The sequence below is a fragment of the Pteropus vampyrus genome, unplaced genomic scaffold (assembly GCF_000151845.1).
Source record: "Pteropus vampyrus isolate Shadow unplaced genomic scaffold, Pvam_2.0 Scaffold1, whole genome shotgun sequence".
NCBI lineage: Eukaryota > Metazoa > Chordata > Mammalia > Chiroptera > Pteropodidae > Pteropus > Pteropus vampyrus.
In genome coordinates, this window is record NW_011888782.1 from 5,907,060 (window position 1) to 5,932,818 (window position 25,759).

The 25,759-nt window shown below is 35.0% G+C and overlaps 1 protein-coding gene across 3 annotated transcripts in view; it reads right to left on the bottom strand.

Annotated features, from left to right (window-relative positions):
- SATB1 (SATB homeobox 1) overlaps positions 1-25,759 on the bottom strand; it is a 77,903-nt gene that overhangs the window by 45,226 nt on the left and 6,918 nt on the right. For all 3 annotated transcript variants that reach the window (XM_011355712.2, XM_023531027.1, XM_011355505.2), the window contains exons 3-7: positions 24,062-24,238; positions 23,164-23,290; positions 22,281-22,404; positions 4,455-4,566; positions 1,707-2,161 (exon numbers count right to left, since the gene is read on the bottom strand). In XM_011355712.2, coding sequence (XP_011354014.2) covers positions 1,707-2,161; positions 4,455-4,566; positions 22,281-22,404; positions 23,164-23,290; positions 24,062-24,238 — 995 coding nt within the window. The remainder of the gene's footprint in view (positions 1-1,706; positions 2,162-4,454; positions 4,567-22,280; positions 22,405-23,163; positions 23,291-24,061; positions 24,239-25,759) is intronic.

The window sequence follows — 25,759 nt, forward strand, 5'->3', positions numbered from 1 at the left end:
GTAACACACACTTTCCTTCATGCTTTAAGAAATAATTTACTCAGTTTTTTAAATGCTTATCAGTAAATCTGTATGTCATTTGTGTCTATGTCAATATTGTCTTTGTGAGCTTTTAATTCCATACAACAAGCATTTTATTGAACTTTATATATAAAGACCTATTTTTCACCTAGTACTAAGAACTACTAGCAGTTACTCCCATTTACAAAAATGAATACTGCCAGAAACAGGAGTATCTAGAAGGTTGACTTTTGACTGATTCATTCATTCATTTTATTTTCTTTAATAATTATCTCCAGCTGAATTTGGTGTCATATTAAATATACCAGCTAATAATAAACATTTTTTTTAAGTTGTAAAAATATAGAACTAGGTAAAAACCATACAATTTTAACCTGACATAACATTTGCAACTTGTCTTTTAAAAACAGACAAATGATGTACAAAAAAAAAAGATAAAGAAACTGAAAATAAATACTGAGTTAAAGGCTTTGCCAGGCCTCCTAACTTTCAATCCAGTTAAGGCAAACCAAAAATAAGTCACAGCTGGGATCCTCCTAGGTATAGAAACTCTGCCAACAGGAATTAATACTAGATTATTTTTGTATCAGAATTTTATTCTTATAATCATGTAATAAACAAACATGTAATAACATATATGAGAGAAAAGTATGAATCAGGGCCCCCAAAGAATTGAAGAGAGGACAGTGGTAATAGAAGAAAGTCGAAAAGACATAATGTCCTCATTCTAATCAAGGTTACATGTTCTTAGGGGGTTTTCTGGTGTGTGTTTGTGTGCCTGGGCCAAAAATAAATGCCACATGTATCATACCAGTTTCCAAAAAAAGAAATGAAAAAATCCTCTCATTCAGTTTAATAGAATGAATTTGTTTAGGACTTTTCAAATATCTTTATATTAGGGCTCTCACATATAATATCACCCTTTTTCTCTGTCTGTCTAAACCTCTTCCATGATGATTACATCTTCATAGGAATTTGCGCAGGAGGACAAAGGTGAGGACACAAGAGGCATATGCAGATCTCAGAGAGAAGTCTGCAGACGAGGCCTGCAGACAAAACCTACCCCAGGGCCTCATAATGAGGTTGGGAAAAACACTTAACAATAATGTGAAGAGGGGAGAGGACAAAGCTAAGAAACATTTTATGCTAATAAGTCATTTTTTTTTTTTTTTCTAAATGGCTACTCAGGATTAAATGGCAGAAATTGCTATTGAGTCCCCAATTTTTTTTTTAAGTTGTAGAGGAACTTCAATGGGGCACAGTTATATACTCATGTTTGAGATGGGTAGTAACATGGGAAAGACAGTAGGCTAGAAGCCTGGAGTCCCACCAATGGCCTTGACCAAGTCATGAAAATTCTCAACCTGCCACCACTAACAGTCCATGATTCCATTATGTAAAAGTACAGGTAAAGCCAGTTTGAAACATTTTTGATATTTAATGTATTCTTTCAAGACTCCCAAATCAGGATCAATCTGTACATAGCTTATGGTAGAGGAGTTTTATGATTGGAAAAGGAATGATAAAATTTAGGCACCACCAGGGACAGATAATATGATCACATGAAGAGAAAGGGTAAAATGTTAGTACAAAGTAAAAGAATAAACGTTAGTATAGATGGGACTAAAGAGAGTAAAAGAGAGCAAAAGAGAGAGAAGAACCTGAACAAATAAAACAAAACTGACCTGAGTTCTGTTAAAAGCCACACGTGCAAATACTGCCTGGGATATTCCTGCTCGTTTCAGTTCATCACGTACCCACTGGTAGATTTCGGAAGACACCTCTGTGTTGGTTGAAACCTGTTGCTCCAAAGGCTTATTCATAGATCTACTAACAGGGGGTGGGTGGTTCAAGTATTGTTGGTTTAAGGACTGCTGGGCTAAAAGTCTGTTCACTGCATACTGCTGGTTCAGCAGCTGAGCCATCACCAGCTGCTGGTTGACCAATTGAGGACTGATGGGCGTTGACACAAGCCCAGGGTGCAGATTCGGAAGAGGGGTCCGGACAGAGGGCTGGCTGCCATGAGAGAGCTGTGCGGGGGACGGAGGCTGCTCGGCTGTGTTCCCTGGGACCGGCTGCTGGCCAAAGTTGACATGGTTGGCACCCTGCTGGGATAGTTCAGAAAGACTATCCATTTCAACTAAAATGGACAAGAGGTAAAATCATGTTAGGCTAACAATGATGGGTATTGATAGGATTTCTGATCATTTCCTAAACAGAGACAACAGGCACAAGGCATACCAAAGGTCCAATTAAACTAAGAATATTTCAAGATAAAACTTAACTGACTGTGTTTTTACTTTCCCTTGCACAATTCCACAAACTTTAAAAGTGGGACAGTACCTCTGATCTAATTCCATGTGGTTTAGATTTAAGGCATGAAATCAATTATTTTCAAATTCTATATAATTAGAGTTTTGGGGTCAAACTATTATTCATTCTCATTATCCTATGAAGGATTATAAGCAATGTTTACTTTATGATAGCTTCTAAACGAGTATCATTTGCTTAATGGCAACAAGAAAGAATGAATTGAACCAAGAAAAGACATCATATGCAACTAAAGAAAAAAGAAATATGCAAATATTTTCTCAGGATATATATTAACTGTTATTACTCTAGGCAAAGGGTTTGAAAGGAAAAAGATGATAAATGTTATGTATGTTCAATTTTTACCCAGACATGAATATAAAGAAGCAATCAATATAATAAATAATGAACATGGTCATAATGATAAGTAATAATAACTGAGAGCATATTGAACACTGGGCTGAGTATCTTATATGGCTTGCTTCATTTAATTCTAACCATTATGGGCGGCAGGTATATCTGCAAATATTTCTCAGAATGAAGCAAATGATTTACTGTATTGCAAGCCAGTCTACCCAGTGCTTCTAAGACCCAAATGTTTCTTGAAGGAGCTATGGCTATCGCCAGATGCTAAAGACAGTCTTTCAAGGAAAGGGCGGAGAGTTGTTCTGGTACAATGGTGATACTGTCACAATTTTGCAATTTATTACCACCTACTTGAGAGGAATGCTTCTGCTTTGGCTAGATCCCTCATGTGCACTGGCTGAGAGTCAGCTCTAAGTGTGTCAAATACTTTGCTGCTGCAAGGAAGAGACTGGTTTGATGCTCTTGACTGGAAAAGCTGGGCATGATGCTGAATGGAAATTGGTGGTTTTTCCACACCATACTTCACTTGTTTAGGAATCATTTCTCTTTTCACTAAATATTCATGTTTTACATTTAGAGGAATTTATCATATTGCTCTAATCACTGATATATGCAAAATATAACTAAGAATTGGGGAAGAAACCCTCCATTTTACCAGTGATATCAGCCCAAGTGGGCCATTCACAGGGAATAGTAATTCAGGCAATTATTCCAAAAATGATGCATCGTCTTCATTATAGCTCTAAGCTATAAAAGGCAAAGAATCTGTTGTGGTAGATGGATGGTTTGCTTCAAATATTAAAAGCTAAAACATGCTCAAAATTCAGGTTCTCTTGTCTCTTAAAGTCTTTAGGAAAAGTTATTGTTGTTGTTATTAAATGAATGTAATAGAAGTAAACAGAAATAGATTTAAAACAGGGCATAATACTACACATATTAAACATCCTATTCCTACATTATTTTAAAATATATTACTTGGAAGGTACAAGTATGTGAAAGAAAACATTAATAGAAATTAAAACATTAACCTTAATCACAGTGTTTGCTTTCACTAACACTAACAAACTCACCACGGAGAGAATGTCATAATCTAAATGCTTAGGTGTAACGCACAACTTTTATCTGTCTTTTTACACTGCAGATAATTTTAATATATTTCCTAAGTAATAAATTTTGACCTAAAGTTACATGTTCAGATAAGATGCTATACTGGAATTAAAAGTTTAGAAATGATGCAATGATTTTTCTGGTATGGATGGTAATGCAGTATGCTCACAGAAATGTTTATATGAGGGGCTGGGGATTAGAGATATAAAAATTACTTGATCTCAATTGTGGAAACCATAAAGACAATTTAATTTCCTTAAAAATTGGGTGTAAAAATAGACACTTTATTTTTCTCTAGAACAGAAACAGAAAGCATAAAAGCATTATTTATCTCTGAGAGAAATCCCAGCTAATATTAGTTATTCAAGGCCTGGTTAGGTCTTCACTGAGATGTTAAAACATGACAGCTCCCCTCCTCACGCCTCGATTTCCTGCATGTCTGACAACCAAGTCAGTTTGGCTGATTTAAACACAAACATTTATTGAATTTAATTATCTCATTATACTCATATCCACTCCCACCCTCAAAGAAACATTCTAAATTGATCTCTAATTGGGCAATCAAAAGACCTGGCTTTAGATGTGACTTTGATAAACCCCCAAATGACACGTAATGGTATGTAGCCACCGCTGCAACTGTTTTTGCTTACCCATCATATCTTTTGTCTTCTTGAAATGTTTGTACCACCTTCCAAATTCTTGACATTTTGCTGCTGAGACATTTGCATAGTAAGTGCTGTTCACAATGGAAGAAATCATACTCTGCATGAAGAGGGGGGAAACATTTGTAATACATAGCGGCACAAGATGGAGCACAGAAATGATTACAATTATAAAATTTATTTTTTAATCAACTGAGTACCAATACATTTTTGTTTCACACTTAACCTAAAGCCTTGACTTTAAAATTCGTTAAGTAGATCATCAAATGCTTATTTAAATAGAAAGCAACTGCCCACTGAGACCAGTATAAAGCTATCAAACCCACAGGCTTTGCTCTAGTATTTATGGAACCTCTGTCAATGTCATTTATTCCTAGGCTGACAAACTTTCACTGATCCCAATAAATCCAATTACGTGAAGACAACTTTATGATTGCAATTCATAAATAAACGTTACTCGGAGGTTTCATGACTGTACTCTGCCATCCTTCTACTCAGACTATGGCCCAGGGACTAGCAATATTGGCATCACCTGGAAGCTTATTAGAAATTCATAATCTTCAGCCCCACCCCAGACCTAGTCAATCAGCACCTGCATTTTACCAAGATCTCCAGGGTATTTTCGTGCGCATTAAAGTTTGGAAAACACCAATTGCACTTTCCAATCTTATTATTTGGGTTTCAACTGGAAGTACATTAAGTGCCTTAACACTGTTCAAAGTTTGACTGACCACATTTAAAGCGAAAACATACTATTCACAGAGATCCTCTATCAGAAGAAAAAAAGATTCTACAATCTTATTGCTAGCTTCATCTATAGTAAAGCTTGAGTTTTGAATTTCAAACTAACCATAAAAAATTTAAATATATACATTTCATGCATACTAAATTTCTCAGATATCACAAAAAAGAAAATGACCTATTTTGTCACTTGTCTTCATCCTGCTTTTAACAAACGCATGAAAACAGTCAAAAGTTTATAAAAATAAAGGCAAAAATGACAATGATTTTATTACTAGGAATTTTTTCAATTCATTTTCAACAAAGAAAAGTGTTTTCCTCCCAGCAAATTCTGGTTATGGTAATTTCAGTGACTTACTTGTTATTTTTAACCATAACACCCATATTCTCTAGTAGCAGCTAAATTAATTTAATTTTAGAATAATTAGACTTTGCAGCACCAATCTATCCCGACTTCTATGTGTAGAAACATGAGAATTTACATTTCAGACTTGAGCTGATCTATGGTGAAATAGCTTACAGAAGGCAGCATTGTTTGGGAGGCAGTGAACAAGCGGAAAAGCCAGTTTGGGGACAAAAGTATGTTATATCATTATCTTCTTTAAGCTACTTCTAATATAAAGCTCTTTTGGTTATTATTGATTCTCCTGACATCCATTATCAGTGTTCATTTTGTAATATGAACACACTCCCATAATATGTAAACCTTGGAGATCTTTAAAGAACTTCCAGTGAAGGATAAACTAGAGTTACATTACATATATAAAACATGGCTATCTTTCCTCAGAGGCATTGTGACATCATTTTTTGGGGACACTTTCTACTTGATAGTCCTTTTCTCATTTTACTTCTCTAAAAAGACATCTTTAATGGACTCATGATGCCCTGCCATTAATCCAGTAGCTTGCAATTTTACTAAGAGCCTTCCTCAGTCCAGAGTACAAAAAGATACTTAGCAAGGGTGCCAGAACCAGAGCCAGAAGATTACCTGATCCAGTTAACAATCTGTCAGCTTCAATCACCCTGACTCCATTGTAATAATGGATCAATAAAGTCAGACACTAATAAAACTATTGAGATTGCTGATGGATAACGGTGATTCTGATAATGGATGACAGCTGATGTTCTTCCACTTTGGTCCAATTTTTAAAAAATTATTACTCTTATACTTAGATATTCTGGCAGTTTCTTAAATGTTAATATAATACTACACATAAATTTTAGATATAGCTTATATCTTAATTTCCCGAAATGTTTGGAGTATTTAAATTTTGCTGAGGTTTTTGACAAACATCCAGTCTACTTCAGTTTGCCAACAGTTCTATATGTCAAATTTGCTCTTTGTTGCAAACCTATTATGTGCCTGGCTGGTACTAGGGATACAAAGGCAGAGAAGACACAGCCTCTTCCTACAAGAAATTTATCATCTATTAAGAAGACAAATATGTAAACAGATCATTTTATTTTAATATGATTTAGTACATCAACATTGAAAAAAAATATATGGGGAGGGGTAAGAATTCATAGTATAGGAAAAAGTCTGACATATCTTTATAAAACTAGAGTCCATAAGTAATAGTACTATGGTAGTTCATTATTATCCGTGAAAAAATAATATCCACATGTGCATGTTCATCGAAGCTTCCCCCAGCTCTTGTTTAACCCTAAGTTGATAGGCTCTGTCCTGAAGTGACTCTCTGGATGCTTTCTAGTCTATCAAGTGATGTGTGCTTAGGGAACTCAGATTAATGTAAATATTAGCCTAAGCAAGACATAAATCAAAAGGCTAATCCACAGGTTATGATGCCTGCCAAAGCAACTTTTTAGATTCTCTATGTTTTTGTGCTTTGGAGGGGGAAGGGCTAGTAAATATTCCATAATTCAGGTAACTTGGGGTCACTTTAATTTTTATTGGAACAATATGCACTAAATATCACATGTGAGCTTTCTTTTTTCTTCTTGTAGTAAAAGCTTTATTGAAATCTTAGGCAGGACATCTGACTAGACTAGTGTTTCAAGAGCAGGGAAGAGAAGTTTCAGAACATTATAGGGCCCACGGCATTTGAAAGATAATATTCAGTATTGTTATCTTAAATTTGGAAAAGCATTAAAAAAACCTATTGTTTTGATAATATAAATGACAGAAAGTCAAGATTAATATTTTCCTAGATGGTTGGGGTATACAGAGCATAGACTAAGATCCATGTTTTTAAGGTGAGAAGCTTGGGATTCTTATGTCAATCAAAAGGAGACATTGGTTTAAAAAGATTACACATAGCTGAGAGTTCATGCAGGTCTGGGTTCCATATTATTTTCCAGCCCAAATGACTGGGCATATATTAAATACACACTAAATGTTTGTTTGATGAATGGAATCAGCTTGATCTGCATTCAAGTCCCCAAGATGTGCCACACACTGGGAGTGACGCTCTGGTCAAAGCGACTACTCTATCCCAATTCTCCATCTTAAATGGCAATGATGGTAGCACTCATCCCATGTATTGTTCTGAGAATCTATTCATTCTGGCATTTTTATTCATTCAGCATACATTTATTGAACTTCTATATGTGCCAAGCACTGGGCAAGCCACTAAAAAAATAATGACTTGACGAGACATTGGACAGTAAATAAAATAATGAATGCGATGTAATTACCACAGTCTCTAGAACATACAGAGTATGAACTTAAGGTATGTTAATTACTATGACAATCCTCTGCCACCACCTCTTCATTGGGCTTTGATTATATGATCACATCTCAGATCAGTCAAAAGACTATGATGTAAATTACAGAAAGGTATCAGATAAAATTTTCAAATGATATATTTTAAGTCAAATATATTTTCTTATGAAAAATGAAGAGTATATCAATTAAATTATTAAGTTACAAGTCGGGTCAAGTGCTAACAAGGGAAAACAACAAAGAAAAAGAGAATTTTCATTTGATGCAATATTCCAATTCGGTGGTTATCTTCCAAAGATGGCCTGTACATGGTAGCTGACATCAAGAGGACACACGCCACTTCCCTCACCTGGATAATCAACCAGTGCCCTCTCCCATCTCTAGTTAACAGTTGCTCATCCCTGAAGATGTATTTCAAGTATCTCTCCTTCTGCCCTTCCTGACTTTCCAAACATCATGCACATAGTACCACAATAGCATTCATCATGCTGTTGATTTTCTACTAGACTGGGAGCCTTGGGTCTTATCTCCAAATAGCATGGACTCATCACAGGGCTGGGCACATATTAAGTGATCAATAAAAGAGCACTGGAATAAGCCATTACTGTAAGCTACCAAAAAAAACCTCCTTTTTTTTTTTTCTTTAAAGGTCAAAAATGTCAGCTTGTCAAATAAATCTTCTAAATCCATCATTTTTTGCTGTCATTTTAAAACTCATAGTTTAAAGAAACTATGTTCATTAATTTGCAAGAGATCCCTTCCCAGGTTTTCCAAAATGCATCCACACAGATGTCTCGGAAGTTGCAGTGCTCGGTGGTTATGTCATTCCCATTCTCTCTGGGTGTCTATTTATATGAGCTTTTTAAAGCGTGTTGAGAAAGACACAACTGGTATCGCAAGTTTTCCTATTCAGTGGCCAGTCTGTGTAAAACATCAATGTTCAGGGAATAAAGTAATTAGGCTGACGAAACTCGGTTTAAATCCCAAATTCAAGTGCTACATACAATACCAAGCAATGAATAGGTCACAGCTCCCAGTGCTGGAAAACAGAAGTTGAAAGTCGGCAGAAATTGGCTGTGGGTCTCATAACCCCAGTGTGACACGATTCTCTCATCCTAGGAGCCAAGTTGTAAGCTTTTCTAAGATCCATAAAGCACATGTCTACTCCCTATGAGAAGCTCCGGTTCTTTCTGGGAGTCTGCTGAAGTTCCGATCTGAGAGAATGCCATCTTCACAGAAACCCCGGCACTCTAGAATGATACCATCTGCCACAGGCTGAGCTTCCTTTTCAGCCAAATACATTATTTATAACCTTTCTAATTGTGAAAAGGTAAGGGTGGAATTTTTCTAAAGCCTGACTTAGATATAGTTAGAACATTCTGAACCTTTGCTCTAAAATACAGCAGGTCTCTAAATTTGAAAAACAAAAAAAAACAACAAAAAACCTCCACAAGGAATCAGTGGAGGTTATATAATTTTTCAAAATGTTATATTCTTTCAATCCCTTCTAGAACAGGATATATATTGCAGGTATATATTTATAACAGATTCAGAAACTAAAAGAAGAGTTTTATTTTTCTACTTGGTCATCTTATTAGCCAGTAAAGAGGTTTTGAGAGAGGTGAGGCCTTCTGAAAAAAAGGTTCATCAATTGGGGAAATGCAGTGATCTGATTACCCTTAAAATTGCTTTGTTGTGCCTTTAACAACAACAAAAAAAAACCCACCCCAAAACAATGCTAATCAGGTTATTCAATCATTTAAACCAAAACTGTTCATGCTTTTCTGCCAAATCAACCAACCACAGCAAAATCTGTTATCTCTGATTGCTCAGCTTCCAGTCAAAAAACAGTTAACCCCCACTATACCAAAAGTTTTCCAAAATACCCTCAAAGCTCTGCATGCTCATGGGGAATAAAGAGAAAGCCATGACATCTTTAAAGGGCAACTGGAGTTCGGTACTGTATTTGCACATCACAATATACTCTGATAAACTAAACAGCCTGTACCGGAAGCCAGCAGCTCCTTAGCATTTCATGTGATCTTCATACTGGCTTTCGTGCACTATTTTTTATTTTAAACAGGACTGTGATATCATGATCAAAACTTACTAAAGATCTGCCGATGGTTTAACTGAAGTAGGAGAAGGTAGCAAGAAAATGTACAAAATGGTGGTTCACCCATGTTTAAAGCTTTCAGGCTCCATCAGCAGAGAGGGCAAAGGCTACAACATCTTATTTACACAATTATCTAAATACGATTAAACAGCTGATGGACAAATATTAAACTGGAAAATGTATAGTCATTTCAGCTTAATGTAATCCTCTTTCTGTAAACACCCAAGATGATTTTTTTCAACCAGAACAGTCCTGACATCTCATAAGCCTAAGGGTGAATAGCAAGAGATTGTTTTTGATAGTTATAAATATTCAAAAGACATGCAGACCATCTGCTTTCATAATACAGGTAAAGCAAGACTGAAATGGTGACTGCTGTATAAAAATGATTCTTTTAACAAAGTCTTCCTCTCCTCGAAAACTATAAAGACAGATGTCAAAAACTGTTTACACAGAGCAATCAGGAGCGTGCAAAATGTAATATTCCTTTTACACACAGTGCTTGCTAAAGAGATTTTTTTTTCTTTTTCTTCCCATCTGTGTGTTGCAACACATTTCTACAAGTTAAAAACATTTTTTTTCAAACAGAGATCTCATGAATACCCAAAAACATGCTATCTGGTTTCTGAATGCTAATTAATTTCAACTAAGGAATCTGAATATCTTTTTCTGTAGGAAGGAATGTATGTTTTGAATTGGAATACTCTAGAGAGGCAGCAAGAGAAAAAGAGAAATAATCTTGTACAAGTTTAATTCTATAAGGCAATTTTTATGGTTCTACCTTGTCTGTAATATATATACATACGTGTGTATATGTTATGTACATGCTTGAAATGATAGCTTATCACTGCTAATGTCCTTGTCATAAAGTCTAAAATAATTGTTTTCTGAAATAAATGTCCGCACATGCAAAATATATATACAGAAACCTTTAACTTCTCAGTCAATCCAGAGTGATGCATAAAGCCTTACAGTTAATTTTCAGAATTGGAACACTAATCTTGACAGTAACCTTTTTATGTATTGTATTAATGGCACAGAGGCATTAAGCACCTTTTTATAATTTTCAATAAAATGAGCATTTACTGAACAATCTGTCAAACTGCTGGCTCTTTATACTTTACATTTTTTATTTTTTGAGAAGTGTAACTTCATACACTTCAATGTCTTTCTCCATGTCCTATTTGCCTATGGCCTGAATTTTTACAGCAGTTTTTTTTTTTTTTTTTTTTTTGTATGCATGTGGAAAACTCAAAGGTCAAACTTTAATTTCAGGTCAAATGGAATCAACTCTCCACATTCAAATACAATTTTAATAGGGATTCTCAGGAAATGGGGTTTTCTTTTAATCCCAAAGGATATCAAATACTACAAACAAGCTCTAAAAGGCATCATATGAGGTAGTGACATGAAACAAATTTGCTGAAAATTAACAGGTAGTCCCCATCTGGTATTTGGGGGTGGGAAAGAAGGGAAATGGGCTTCAATTTATGAGAAGCAAATGACAGGGTTTCTAAGTGTAATATTCTGTTTGTGCATGCTTGCTTATGTTCCCCAAATCTTTCCCTCTGGATCCTCTACTGCTTTCTACACTATTCTCTTGGGAAATACACTGGGGTATATTCAGAATCTCAATTTGTCGAGAAGAGACTAATCACTTCTAAATTTTACTTAAACTCCAATTGTCATAGTTATGGCTCTTGCCATCTTGGTCAATCCCAGTGCTTGAAAATGGCTTTTTTACACCAAGTAACCCTACAAGGGTTACTAAAATACACCAGAAATGGAAACTCAGTACAAAGCTCTACGGGAATACAAAAGGAAGCACAGGAAAACACACTGAATTGTTTCAATTTTCTTAGTATATCTCCTAAAGATGACAATGCGATAATTTCAGACACAGAAATTTTATTTAATTATTTACATATCCAATTCATAATTTTTTAAAATGTTGGTTCACAGTTCAGATGGCTTTTCCACCTAAAGTAATTTTACGTAAGACCCAGATAATATCTTTTGACCAGATTCTTTTTTCACTCCTTTTGTATAAGTACCTAAATCTTTCTTACTACACTGAAACCTTTTTATTCAAACTAATCAAACATTTTAGCAAACAGCTTAAATTAGAAAATATTTGTTAAAAGATGTATTATTACTAAGGGCATGTAATATTTCAAATTAACTGCACAGAGAAGTTTACATTTGTTCGTCTGCAATATGAAGGTAATTGAACTAGATAATCTTTGAGGTCCCTTCTAAGAGCTTTAACATTCTATGAAATCCATATGTCTTCCCAGAGGTTCTATAGTGTCTCCTTTAGTGACTAAAAACCAATTCAATTGTAATACACATCATCCATTCTCAGGCATTTACTGTGCAAATGTCCCCAGGTATAGTTTATTTTTAGGATGGTTAAAGTCCCTTGGTATCTTGCTTATAATATGATTATTAAAAATATACTCATCATGAAGTTAAACATTATGTAACTCCAAATAGGATTTTCACAAGTTTTTCATTAGATAAATCGAAATCCAATGATTTTGATTTTATAATAAAAATTGTTTCCTAAAATTCTGAATCTGTATCAACTTGCACATCTGGAGAATGCTTGCTTACTTTCTCTGATGGCCTTTGTGTGGTTAAATCTATCCTCTATGGAGATTAAATTTTCTAGTATCTCCTTAGAAATAGCAGAAAAAAGATACCAAATTTGTGTTAAGTTCCAGGCCTCCTAAATACAGCATATTGAAAAATTTTAAGCCACAGAGTGAAAAAAAGAATGAAAGTAATCTGAACAATCTACTTTTTCAAAAGTAAATACTAGAATTAGGCTCTGAACTCTTCACAGACTTTATGTTCCTTCTTTGCATTCCTTCTTTAGATTTTAAGACACAGTGCCTAAAAATTAGGGAGAAAAGACAGTCTGGCTTCTGGCTTTTGATGGCACCACAGAACTCTGAGAATCTCATGAAATCTATGGAAACTCTCCCCACATATGCTCCTAAAAGTGACTTATAACTTCAAAGTCTACATGAACCTATAGAGGCTGCAGGTTTTGTGGACCCCACACAAATCTGATCCAAGATTTCAGAGGAGACTAAGGGCTAAATCATGTCCTTGATTTTTGTGTTTCACTATTAGCTGTTAGCCAAGACTTCCTATGTCTACTAGATAAATATAAATCCATGTCACCTCTGGATTAGGTCATAGAGAAAAATCAAATTATCCTGAGTCATCTCTATTAGTATTATAAAAATACTTTACAGTTTAGGAAAATGCTATATACTGCCACTTATTATGGTGAAATGGTAAAAATGTGTTGGACAGGTTATACATCATGAGATAACGAGCCCTGTCCATCACAGGTGTGTGTTCCAGGCTGAGCTAGTGTTCATGCAGAAGGGTGGACCAACCAAGTCCACGAGACCCTTTCTGGAATGGCTGAACAGTTACTACACCTATAGCTCTCTCTAAACTCAAGTGATTCTGGACCTTTATACAGCTGACTTTTATACAGCTGACTTTTATACACGTTTATAGTCCTAAACAGAGTCTCTAATGCCAAACGTGAACTTTAGAATATCGACTGAGGAATGGACGCTGGGGGCTCCCTGGGGTTGTACTGACCCCTAGCATTTCCATGTTGGCAGCATCAGCACCCTTGTCTATAAATTTGACCCCATTACTGAAAATTCCCTTGTTTATTTTTTAAATATGAGAAATGGACAAAAAGAAGTAAAAATGTTAGTAAAGTATTTTACTAGGTAAAAGAGATTTGAGATTCAGTAAAAAAAATGTCAATTTCAAATATAACACAACTGAGACAAAATGAAGTATTAGCCATACTGAAATATGTTCAATTATGGAAGAAAAATTTTAAATGTGCATAGAAATAAGTTGCTAAAGATTGTACTTAACAGTGATATATAATTAAGTCTTTTATAGCATTTTTTTAGATTGCTGGATCCCTTGTACTCCAAAAACTATTATTCTACTTACAAATATGTTTTATACATTTATGAAAGAATATTACAATAAAAGTAAAAATATGAAACAGCTTGGAATATCAGTAGGTTTTCTTTTAAAAATTTTCAGAAATAATTTGCTCTTGGTTAGGTAAATTAAAAATTCAGAATGAAGTTTAATAAAAAACATTTCGTAAGGTACAATACTATAGATAAAGAGTATCTATAAAATACAACTAATAAAACCACTGACATAGTTTATTGGTTCGTGAAATTACCATGGTGAAAATCCCATGAGGATATTTCAGTTTTACAAATATTCCTAAGATCTTATTGTGTGCCAGCATCTATGACTGCGATGATGACTAAAACTTAGTCCCTTTGCTATATAGTCAATTATAGTGTACACAGAGAGGCTAGTTAGTTCATAGATAATTTCAAAACAATGCAGAAAGTACTATGATGGCTGCATAAAGGAAGAACAGAGCCTTGAGTGTGAGAAGTGGGGGTGAGAGAAGTTAAAGGAAAGGACACAGAAAAACTCACATCCAGATGACAGTTCCACAAAGCATTTTTATCCTCTTTGACACTGTCCAAAGTTATATCATATTTGTTTAATTTGCAAATGTGCTTATTGAAAGCACAAGGCACGAGGAAGCCTGACTTCCATTTTAGAATATATCAGAATTTTTTAATGATTCTAAGGACAGTGCTATAAGTCTCTTAAGGGTAGAAATGAGTTATAGCATGGTCTTCTAATTTTTTCATAAATGAAAAGTTCTTGGTTGCTTTCATAAAAAATGAAGCTTACACTAAAATCTTCTATATAGCAGTAAAGTTTCTTAGATCGTACAGCACCCACAGTGTGATTTCAAACTCTTCATCCCCAAGTCTTAGAAAAATAACTGAAGTTACTGTACACCTTAGAACTGAACATCATTCTAAATGTTTTACAGGTTTTAACTCATCAAATTCTAATAACAATCCTGAAAGACTGATACTATTACCTTCCTACTTCACAGATGAGGAAATTGAGGCATGGACAATCAGTCACTGGCCCAAGCTTATAGAGTTGGTAATGACAGCTCACATTCTTGACCCCTATTGTAATGAATGCTACTAGCTCACTAATCAAAGTGATGGCAAAGAGCAATGACACACACTCACATAAAAAGTAACAGACTAAAGTTGCTGAAAAAATATGTTACTTCAAGAAATAGTTCCATTAAAAAATAAAAAGAAAACAAAATCAAGCTCTGTCCTATGTTAACATAATCCAAGGTTTCAATACATTTGGAACACACCTATTTTGTGAAATGTCAAATAGTTAATACTTATTTCAGTTAGCTCCACATTTGCTAGATTGACAACAAAATGGGACAAGCTAGGATAATCAGTGGTACCCAGTGATTAAGTATCCTGTCTTGTTATCTAGATAAGAATGTGATCTCAAATGATGCTAATAATCAAGGCTTTACTCTTTCTTAACTTTCAACATATCATCTGGTTTGCATCTTTAACCCTTCTGAGTAAACTAAATTAGATTAGCATTTTTATGAGAAAATACTGCAATACAAAATAATATTTTTTAAAAAGAAGAAAGCAAAGGAAAAGACGACTGAAGAGAATAAAGTTTAAGAGTAAGAATGAGAGAAAGAAAAACAGAATGTTGAAAGAAGTCAGCTACCTTCTCTATAATGAGGAATTCTGAAACCTTATGAATTGTCCATGATGAAACTCCAGCACCCCATAATAATACTGTATATTAGAACACAATACAATCTTATATTTCTGTAGCGCCCGTCATGCAAGCATCCCAGGGTGCTTTACAATCATTATGAGTTAAAATTAAAACTGAAGCACATACAATTCCTAATAGAATCATTTTAAAAATGCTAAACAGAACAAATAACTTTTAAGTCTAGATTTAAAAGTCCCAACAGCCAGAGCTTTCCTTACTTCAATTGGCAATGAGCTGCAGAGCCTCGGCTGAGGCTCTCTCCTGTTATGTTAAAGGCTCTCTTATGTTTTTTTATGCTCAGAGCACGTTATAATAAAGCAGTTTCCAATGAAAGACAGAAAAAACTGGGTGCGAGTATCTGTTTGTTTTGATTGTTCTGAGTTTAGGATTTTTTTGTTTGTTTATGAGTTTGTATGGGGCCCAAATCTGACATGAAATAAAATAGGTTTAAAAAGCAAATCTAGATAGAGCCCAACTTGAAATTTTAGTGACTGTAAAAAAGACGCTCAAAAGGCACTCTAAAACTAGCTCTGCTTTAGCAAGAAAATCAGATTGATTAGCATGATTTGGTTAACTTAAAAAAAAAAATTAGAAAATAGCCATATCATAGGCTTTGGCCCAGGCCACTACACCTAAGCCTTGGCAGTATTTATTATTCTGCAAATCAGAAAAAAAAATAGAGAAAATGCTCTCATGATATTGTAATTTTCCTTGCATTAGCGATTCTGAGGTCAAAGGAAACCTGTTCAGATCTAAAACAAAGCATAGGTAAAAATCTATTAAGTGAAAATGAAGTACTTACACATTGTTAAACACTCCCTAAATTGGCATGGCTTAAACTCTTTTATGTTGTACTATTGTGAAAAGATAGTGGCCATAAAATATTTGAGATCAATCCATTTTAAGTTACATGCTTTATTAAGTTCGGTTTTTTTGATTAATGATCTGAAAGGTTATAGAGAACTAACATCAAACTACAGTAATATCTTTGTGTTATCTAAACCAGCTAAAAATAAGCCTGATATATGAGATTCAAAAAGAAAAACTTGCAATTTAGAGGACAGTTCTATGGTTAATATTACACTATTAACACAGAGCAGATGTCTCACTAAGTTGAAAGAGGAACTAGAATGAAGTAATAAATGATTCAAAAAAGGAGGCAGAAAAATATTCTTTGGTAGAAGTTTAGCAAGGCACATAACTGCCTATTTAAGACTGTTTTTTCCATTTCCTTTATGTAGCTCACCATCAATACAATTGCTGAAAGTGATAATAAAATCCAATTAGTATCAAGTACTTCAGTGCCTGGAAAAGCAGGTATTCATAATCTGAGATTCCCATGGCCAGTAAGGTAAGGACTGGGAAAAGTTTTGTAATTAAAAAAAGGAAAGAATACATGATAGTCCCCCAAATACATGAGAATTAACAAGGTTTATAATATTGTACTAGGAGGGGGCAAGTACAAAATCATACAAGCACACCTCAAACAGGAAACTTTCTATTTTTAAATGGAGCTGACAGTTATAGCCTTGTCCATCATATCAGACTCGTGAATGACTAAGGTCTATGCTTTCAAATAGACTCAAGAAATTCAACTGCCCAGTTTCCAATGTGAATACCCAACGTTGCCTTGGGGTTCAAATCAATGAGCTATTAGCTCAATTATACCTACTGATACAGATGGATGTGGGGATGGGGGATTGAAGTGACTGAGACAGAATTGTTACATTCAAACCTTTTGGAACTTCCCAAAATACCAGATTACTCCAGAAGTCAGTCCTCATGGTCTAAATCACCCTTGCATGCTCTAAATTAGGGACATGAGATGATGGCACTTTTAAAGCAAGCCAATGTACTAACAACAGAATCAGACATACAAAAACAAAGCACATGTGTTAAAGAAAAATTTCAGTAGTAAGAATAAATACAATTGGAGAACTATAAATAGTTACCACTACTTTAGAGAAATGTAAGTATTTTGTAAAATACATCAAATTAACCAAGTAGGATATTTGGTTAAGTTCACAGCCTCCAGGTATGTATTCTTGCCCCTCTACTTTATGTGACTGTGGGCACTCATTTAAACATTCTATGCTTCAGGTTCCTGAACTGAAAATAGGGATATAAAACTAATACGGTGATAGAAGTGCTCTTGATACACCAAAAGCACTAAATGAAAGCTAACAATTATTACTTCAGCTATTAAGATGTATCATCCTTATTAGTACACTAGAAATTGGAGTATTCAGTCACACAGCTGACTGTCAAATATATTTTTGAATGAATAAATATGTGAATATATAAATAAATGTCATAGGTTAGACTCTGAGGTGAAATACAATATATGAATATTGACACTGCATATTCCCTTGAGAATGTGATTATTAATGTTTACTAAAAACCTTTTAAAAATGTCATTTCAGTCCAAGTATTAGCAAGAAAGTACAGTTAAAACATTATATACCTATATATAATGGTTAGAACTTTTTAAATTGTTCCTCCAGTGTTATACATAATACAGACTGAAAACCAGCTGAACACAGAGGTTTATTAAATGTCCAGGGAAATTACTATCAAATTTCAGAGAATCAACCCGGTTAAAGGCTAAGCTTTGGGAGGGCAGGATAGTGTCCTTTTTTAACCTGTTTTGTCAATACATAATAAAAAAAAGTGACATATTTTAGATACTTAGATGCTGGCAGGAAAAGAAAAAACAAAAAATCGTTTTTCTCAATATTACTTCTAATGGATTGTTCAAATTTAAATTCACTTTATACAGCTTTTACTACATGAAAATGAAAATGACAATTCGTTCTTATGTTATGTAGGACTCAGGCTTGGAGCTACTTTTTCCCAGGTGAGAAATAGAAAACAATGAAATAGAAAACAATCCACGGCCTTAAAAATGTGGAAGCTGTGATGTGTGAGTGTGAATGTGTATGTGTATGTGTGCGTGTGCGTGTGTGTACATGCATGTGGTGGGGATGGGTGGTAAAAATGCACATACCAGATTAAAATCTCCAGGAATATTTGACCTAAACATTTTTAGATTGGAAGATATTAGGCTGGTAGAAGTAATAACTGACCTTTACTTATGGTACTTTTAACAAAATTAATCTTTCCTTTTATTGAATGTATATACTTTAATCCAGTGTTTCAGTTCAATATCTAAAACTTCAGGGAAAACTAATATCAAAATGAAATGTTTTCTTGTAAATCAAAATGTTTATTTTTTTAACTCTCAATTTATTTCCTGAAGGAATCCATACTCTCAAAGTTCTCATAACCACAGGATTTCCTGTCCCCAAGTCACACTCTATTCTTTCCTTAATACCTGCAGTTCAAAATACAACATCCAACTTATCTAACCATATCCACTGAAAAAAGCAAGAGTAACAACACAACACCCGACCTCATATCTATATAATGAGTTAAGTGTTTCTTATGTCTTAGAATGTTTTACAAAAGTAAACAACATGTATGAAAACTTAACAAATGGATGACAGTCTATTTGGCCTTATTTATGATAAGAAAGCAGTACCAGAAATAAAGGTATGAGTTATAAATCAAACCATATGCACACTTATGGAATTTCTGCAGCACAACGTAAGTATTCACTTTACAATCAACACTTACTTTAAAATTTATCACTGAAAAAGGACTTCTGGGTAAGTCACTAACTAGCATTTGACTTTAATCTCTAGGGACACTGGCTTCTTCATCTGTTCAAAGAGGAATGAGGGAAAGATAACACCTTCTAGTTCTAAGATTCCAAGTCCGAACTGAACAGCTGCTTAGCCAAGTGCGGGACAATCCTCTCTGGAGGCAGGGCTTATCAGACACCACAGGTAAAACTCCCGCTGGCTTCCCGTTTCCACTCTCTCCTGGCCTCTTCTCTGCAAAGGGAGTCTATTGCCCACACAGTGGACATTCTGCTAAACATAATATTAAGGGCCTCTGTAGCCATTATTGCTCCTGGGGTATTATTATATTCAACAAAACAAAACCCTTGATGTACAGTAAAATGTGTGTCCTGACTTATAATGCTGAAGTTCTCAAGTGAATGAGTCAAAACTCCACAGAGGGTAAAAAAAGTCTTAACTCATAACATTTCTTGGTGTTAGGTCCCATTTTGTACAAGACTGAGAGAATATTTACTTGCTAGGCATTTTTTCACCATAGCATCTTCATCACCAAATAAATCTCAGCCATAGGAGAAAGAGTAGTTTTGCCTCGCTCAGCATATATTTTGGGCTTAGGCCTTAGAGAGCCTGCATTTCTGGTCTTTAACTAATAACTTATGATGGAAAAGAAAATAAAGGAGAAATGAAAAATAGTTCACTATTAAACTATTCTGAATTGAGTATCAGATTTACGGATTCATTCTAGAGAAAGAAACAGAAGATAATATAGCAGAATATAAAATAAGTCCCTCATTTAGAGGACAGGTTGCCCTTCTTTCATAACATTAAATTATTTTCTAATATTTGCTGCCACGGCTAAAATATGCATGATTTTTTCAAAAGATTTTTTTAAAGAAAAGACGACCATAATTACAACTGATGTTGAAGTTACAGCCTGGTTTCACCACTGAATGATTATAGCGGGGTCATCAGCTACATGTGGCCACATGTTCTTCTAAAGGCCTCGCTACAGAAATTCACCAATATATGACTCCAAAACCAAGTCCCGAATTTCATTTTGTCATTCTGTTTAACGTTATAATTGCCTGTATTCAATTCATTTCCCATGATAACATTAAGTAAATTCACAATTATATTTATAAGCTACAGTGAGGTGGAGTTTATTGGCTGAATGTTGATGTCATTTAACAATTAGTTCTCACTGCCTATATCAATAAATGCTTATACTAGCATCCTCTTCTCCAGCTCACAGGAAATGCATTAAATCTTTGCCTGAATTTACTTCCAAATCAATGGGACACTTGGCAACATGCAAGATACATGAGATTCCTATCTTGGGTGTTCATACATATTTTAACTCTGAATTAAAAAAAGTTTATTTCTATGACATTTCAAGTTTTCAAATGCTAATAACTAAGTGACATATTATCTGGAATTGTCTGCAAAACCCAAAGTCCCAGAGGTAAGAGTCACCTGCTTCATTATATCATCCTATTGATTTAACTGTGTTTAATTAATTTAAATTACTTTATTGGATGGTTATAAATTCACATCTTCTCTACTCCAAGGGTGAGAGCAGGAGGATGAAAGGAGGTAAGCTAAAATGACAAAAAGAGTTTGCTCTGAATTTCAAGAAATTGACACTTAACAACACAGAGAACAGTTTACCTGTGGCTATAGCTTACCTTAAAAGAATACAGAAAGCCATTACTAACTATAAACTTAATGCATTTGCTTCATTCCTATAATTGCTAACAAATATCAAAGTAAAGCTGATGGACTGTAATGCAGCAAACCTGAAATGCATTGAGTTTCCATGAAACGATAACACAAAGCCCACAAGCTTCTTTCCAAAGGTACCCAGTATCACATTAGAAACACATTCTGAGAATATCTCAATTGCAGAAATGTTTACAGCAGAGTCATATAGTTCAAGTTCAAGTGACTGACAGACTAATATGCAGAATTACATTTTAAACTTCAATGAAAAGAAAACCTTTAAAGATTTACTAAAAATCTAGATCAGCATACTATATCGCAGAATGACCTTACACTGGGTTTAGGCACTGAAGGTCCCATTATAACATATTTACACAGTGGCTATGCAGACTGCCCATTAAGAGTAGGTTCAGAGCACCCTTTCTTTTTCGTATCTGAAATCAGCTTAGCATTATCAAAAATGATGTGTGGTTTTACACTGAGAAACAGGGGCCAGTCTCTACCTAGAATTTCAGTTGCCCTCTATCAAAATTCATTAAAAAACTCCAGCACAATAATAATAAATCTTTCTCTCATTTCAAAAATCTCTGATGGTATGACAGACATCTCAAAAGGGAAAAAAAAAAGTAAACCAATGCCCCGAAACTGGTGACAAAATAAATCCTAATGGACAATAACTACTCAATTGTTAGTTACAAGAAAAAGATTTCTGTTCTTTTATAATTGTTTTTACTAAATGCTCTCTTTTACTTTTATTTCTGTTTTAATAAACCAAGTATGTGAAAATTATACTCTTATTTCATTCAGGCAGCATGGCGGAGTGTTCCACATTAACACTAACACTGCCACTGCCACTCCCCAAAGGCTCCTGGAAGTTAGACCACTTTCTCTCTTCCTTAACTGGGGGCACTCAGGAGAACACAGCTTCCATGCTCAGATCACTGAGAAGAGGAACTGAAAAACATGCTAACAGTCTTTTGCTGAGCCGTTTTTCCTTCACTCTTTTCCCCAAGGGAGAAAAGGTATAAAGGCTCTGTCCAGAATGAATCAGGCACATTTTTAAAAGTCACTAGTGATCAAGTCACTTTGCATTTTTGGCAGATTCCTGCTTCAAATACCGTTGCTTTAGACTACATAGCCCCATCAAACCTCAACTCAGAGCTGCCCATGATGTCTTATTATTTATTGCATGTTATGCTAAGTACCTGTGAAAGGGGGCACTCCTTGGCCAACGAACTCTGATTCATATCTTTCAGTAAGTCCTTCAGAGCATTCCTTACTGTGGTGTGCGACCATTGTTCAGGAGGCAAGTCTTCTAGTTTGGGGCAACTATTTGAGACATAGATTAGAAAGGGGATTATTACAAGATTGCATCCCGCTGCAAAACATTCCTTTAAGACAGACAGATTTCATTTTGCGCATCAAACAGATGCATCTGGAGATTGCTCTCGGTCTCCTGATTGTTCCGATTAGTTAATTACTTTATACAACACATCTGCTGTATCGATGCATGAATTATACATCAGCTGCCTGTGGTGGCGATTTTTTCATGTTACTTCTACCTTCCTGCTCTGATGCGCTTGGGAAGACAATTTAAGGTGTACTGCTTTCTCACGAGCCATCGTCAAAAGCATTAACATATTAACCATTTTCCTTTCATGACTCTGTTCATACGAATTAAAATGGTAAAAAATGTATAAATAAATAAGATTGCGGCAATAGTGAATAAAGCATTCTTTCACAAAATGTACACAGATGGCACTGCTCATGATATGCAAAAATATTTTTCTCTTAAGTAAACTTTATGTAAAATGCTTTCTTGTAATGCATCATTTAATTGACTAATATGAAAAGTCTTGTCTTTCGATAACCCGCACAAACCTACAAATTAAGTTGGGGGGGTAAGGTTGCCTTGAAATTCAATAGTGAAGTTAGAAAAATAAAACAGAAGGGGTAAAGTAACAAAATCAATTTGAATTAACCTTTCTGAAACACAGGAAATAAAAACTGAAGATTGACCAGAGATAGCTTTAATTCAAAAGATCAGGTAAGTAGAACATCTTCCCCTAAAATACTGTCCCGACTCACCTGTGTAACTGAATTTTCAATGTGACCACATGATACACGTCTTGAAGCATATCTGCTACCGTAGCATCAGGGGCATCTGTCACATAAGACAGTGGAACTGGATTCCACTTTCCAACCTGGATTAGCCCTATTCCAAATAAAGAGAATATATCATTAAATACTTTACCCTTCAGATAATACATTTAGTAGTTTTTGTTTTTGTTTTTGTTTTTTATGGCCCTCACCGCAAGCAATACTGTTATTTCTGTTTGAATTATTCCCTTCCCTCTAAAAGGCAGGTCAATGAAAATATTCACAGCTTAGCTTTCCAAATTGTGAAATTATGTAAATGACTATAGGATTGTTTATTATTTTGGAAATCAAACCCCATCAATAAAACCTATGCATAGGCCACATTTTCCTAACTTACAGGAAGTTCTAATAAGACATAGCTGAACCAGTTCTAAATGGCTTTACGATTTAGATAAGATTCTCTATTGCAAAGGGAATCAGCATTGAAAAATACTTTACAGCCCATAAAACCATCAGAAACAGAATAAAAGAAACAGAACTAGATATTCAGTCATAAATGCAAATTGACTCTCAACAGTCCATCTGCTCAAATACGCTCCTCACTTCCTTGTGGGTCCTCAGTGGAGCAGATTATTAAGGTCAATAAGCATACTAATGATTCAGCTGAAGTAATTTAAAAAAAAAATCTACCTCGACATTCCACACAAGCAAAATGTGTGTTAACTAAACCAAACTGAATTAAGCCAATTTTTTAAAGCCACAGTCTATATAAGGAACCAATATAATACACGGACTACAGCTCATTGAATAAAAATATTCAGTGCTTTCTCTGCAAGGTAAACAGAATGCCAAACAATTTTTCCAGCCCCACGTATGCATTATTTACCTTTGGCCTGGGCAGCAGAGCTATGTGAATAACCCAGAGACAGCAATGCCATTTCTATCAGCTGGTTGAAAAGCATATCCTTTCTCACCAACACAAATTCCGCATGCTCCTCCTTGCAATCATATTCAATGGCGTTTTCATAATGTTCCACCACGCAAAAAACTGGTAGCATGGTTCCTATCAAAGAGACAGAGAAAAAGAGATGCAAACCAACCACCTTCAGAAATACAGTCTGGGGGGAGGAAAAACTAAGCCATGAAAATAAATCTTCACAATAGTGAGGGAAGGGAAGACTGTTTCCAAGGCAGACAGGGCACAGAAACACAGGCGGGTGCACACACACGCACACACGCACACACACACACACACACACAGTCTTTAATTTTTTTAAACTGTAAGAAATATTTAACGAGAACATGAATTTGGTCCTACGGTAACTTGGGCTCCACCTTAATTAAAACCATTTACTGCAGAATTACCTTTCTGATCAAATAATAATGCTGACGAGAGAGAAATGTGTCTTGTCTGATCTGTTGTGAGTGGTATGCAGTGTGCAAACGTAACTCACTACAGTTGTCTTAAGAAGAACCACCTTCATGCTTCCTATAGGCTTTTGTTAATTTTAAACTTTTCCTTTCTTGTGTCCAAATTATCTTTGACTATAAATTATTAGCATTTTTCTTCCTTTATAAAGATACTTACTTTAACAATTCCATAAAAGAAACACAAAACTTAACCAAACTGATGCTCAAAATATATGATTTCAATATGTGCATAATGTAGATAAATAATATTTCTTTTTATGGCTACTCATTTAATCTACCTGACCAAAAAGATGTCACAGTAATCCTATGTCTTTAAAATGAATGATCTTTGTTAAAGTAAATGGGATAAAAATGAGAGAAAGAAAAGGAAACTGGCCTCATCAGGACATACTAGGATAAAGGAATCTGCATAGACTTGAAGATGTATTCTCTTTATTTACTTTAATCCAATGTAATAACTCAGTAGCCAGATGACTAATAAGCACAGGTCACACCATTGTTAGAAAAGAGGCTTCTAGACACTGAAATCACGAAATGCTGTAGTACGCAAGGTGTTTATGCAGCGTACTGTGAGACTTCCAATGATAAACGGAAAAGGGTTAAAAGCAGATGCATCTGAACTGTACTGTGGCAAACTGCCAGGAGGGTATCATCTTTAGCATAAATGATGACAAGGGTTACTTTAACAGGGCACCCAGGATCCCCAGTTAGTCCTATAACATTAATGCCTCTATAAGCTCTGTCCTCTGGACTCACAATATCCTACCAACTTCTGAAGATGTCTAGTGCATGCCAACCAGAGCTAAAAAACTAGGATTTCCTAATGCCACCAGAGATGCCCTTTAAAAATGCTCGATTTGCTTGTTTCTGCTAAACAAAAGCTGGCAGTAAAATAGCTACATTTTTCTATATGTGCATCTTCACCAAAGCTTTAATGAACTGTTCACAAGAGATTCTGGCTCTGACAAAAACAAAAACAAAAACCTTTAGGTTTACTTAGAAAAGCTCACAAACTCAGAGGTACCTAACAGGCTAGGCATTAAAAAAAAAAAAAAAAAAAAACAAGCTGCAGAGCTTGCCAATATTCTTGTCATTTATTTTGCTGTTTTATACCAGAGAGAGAACCTGTCAGGGATCAGAAGACGACTTGGGG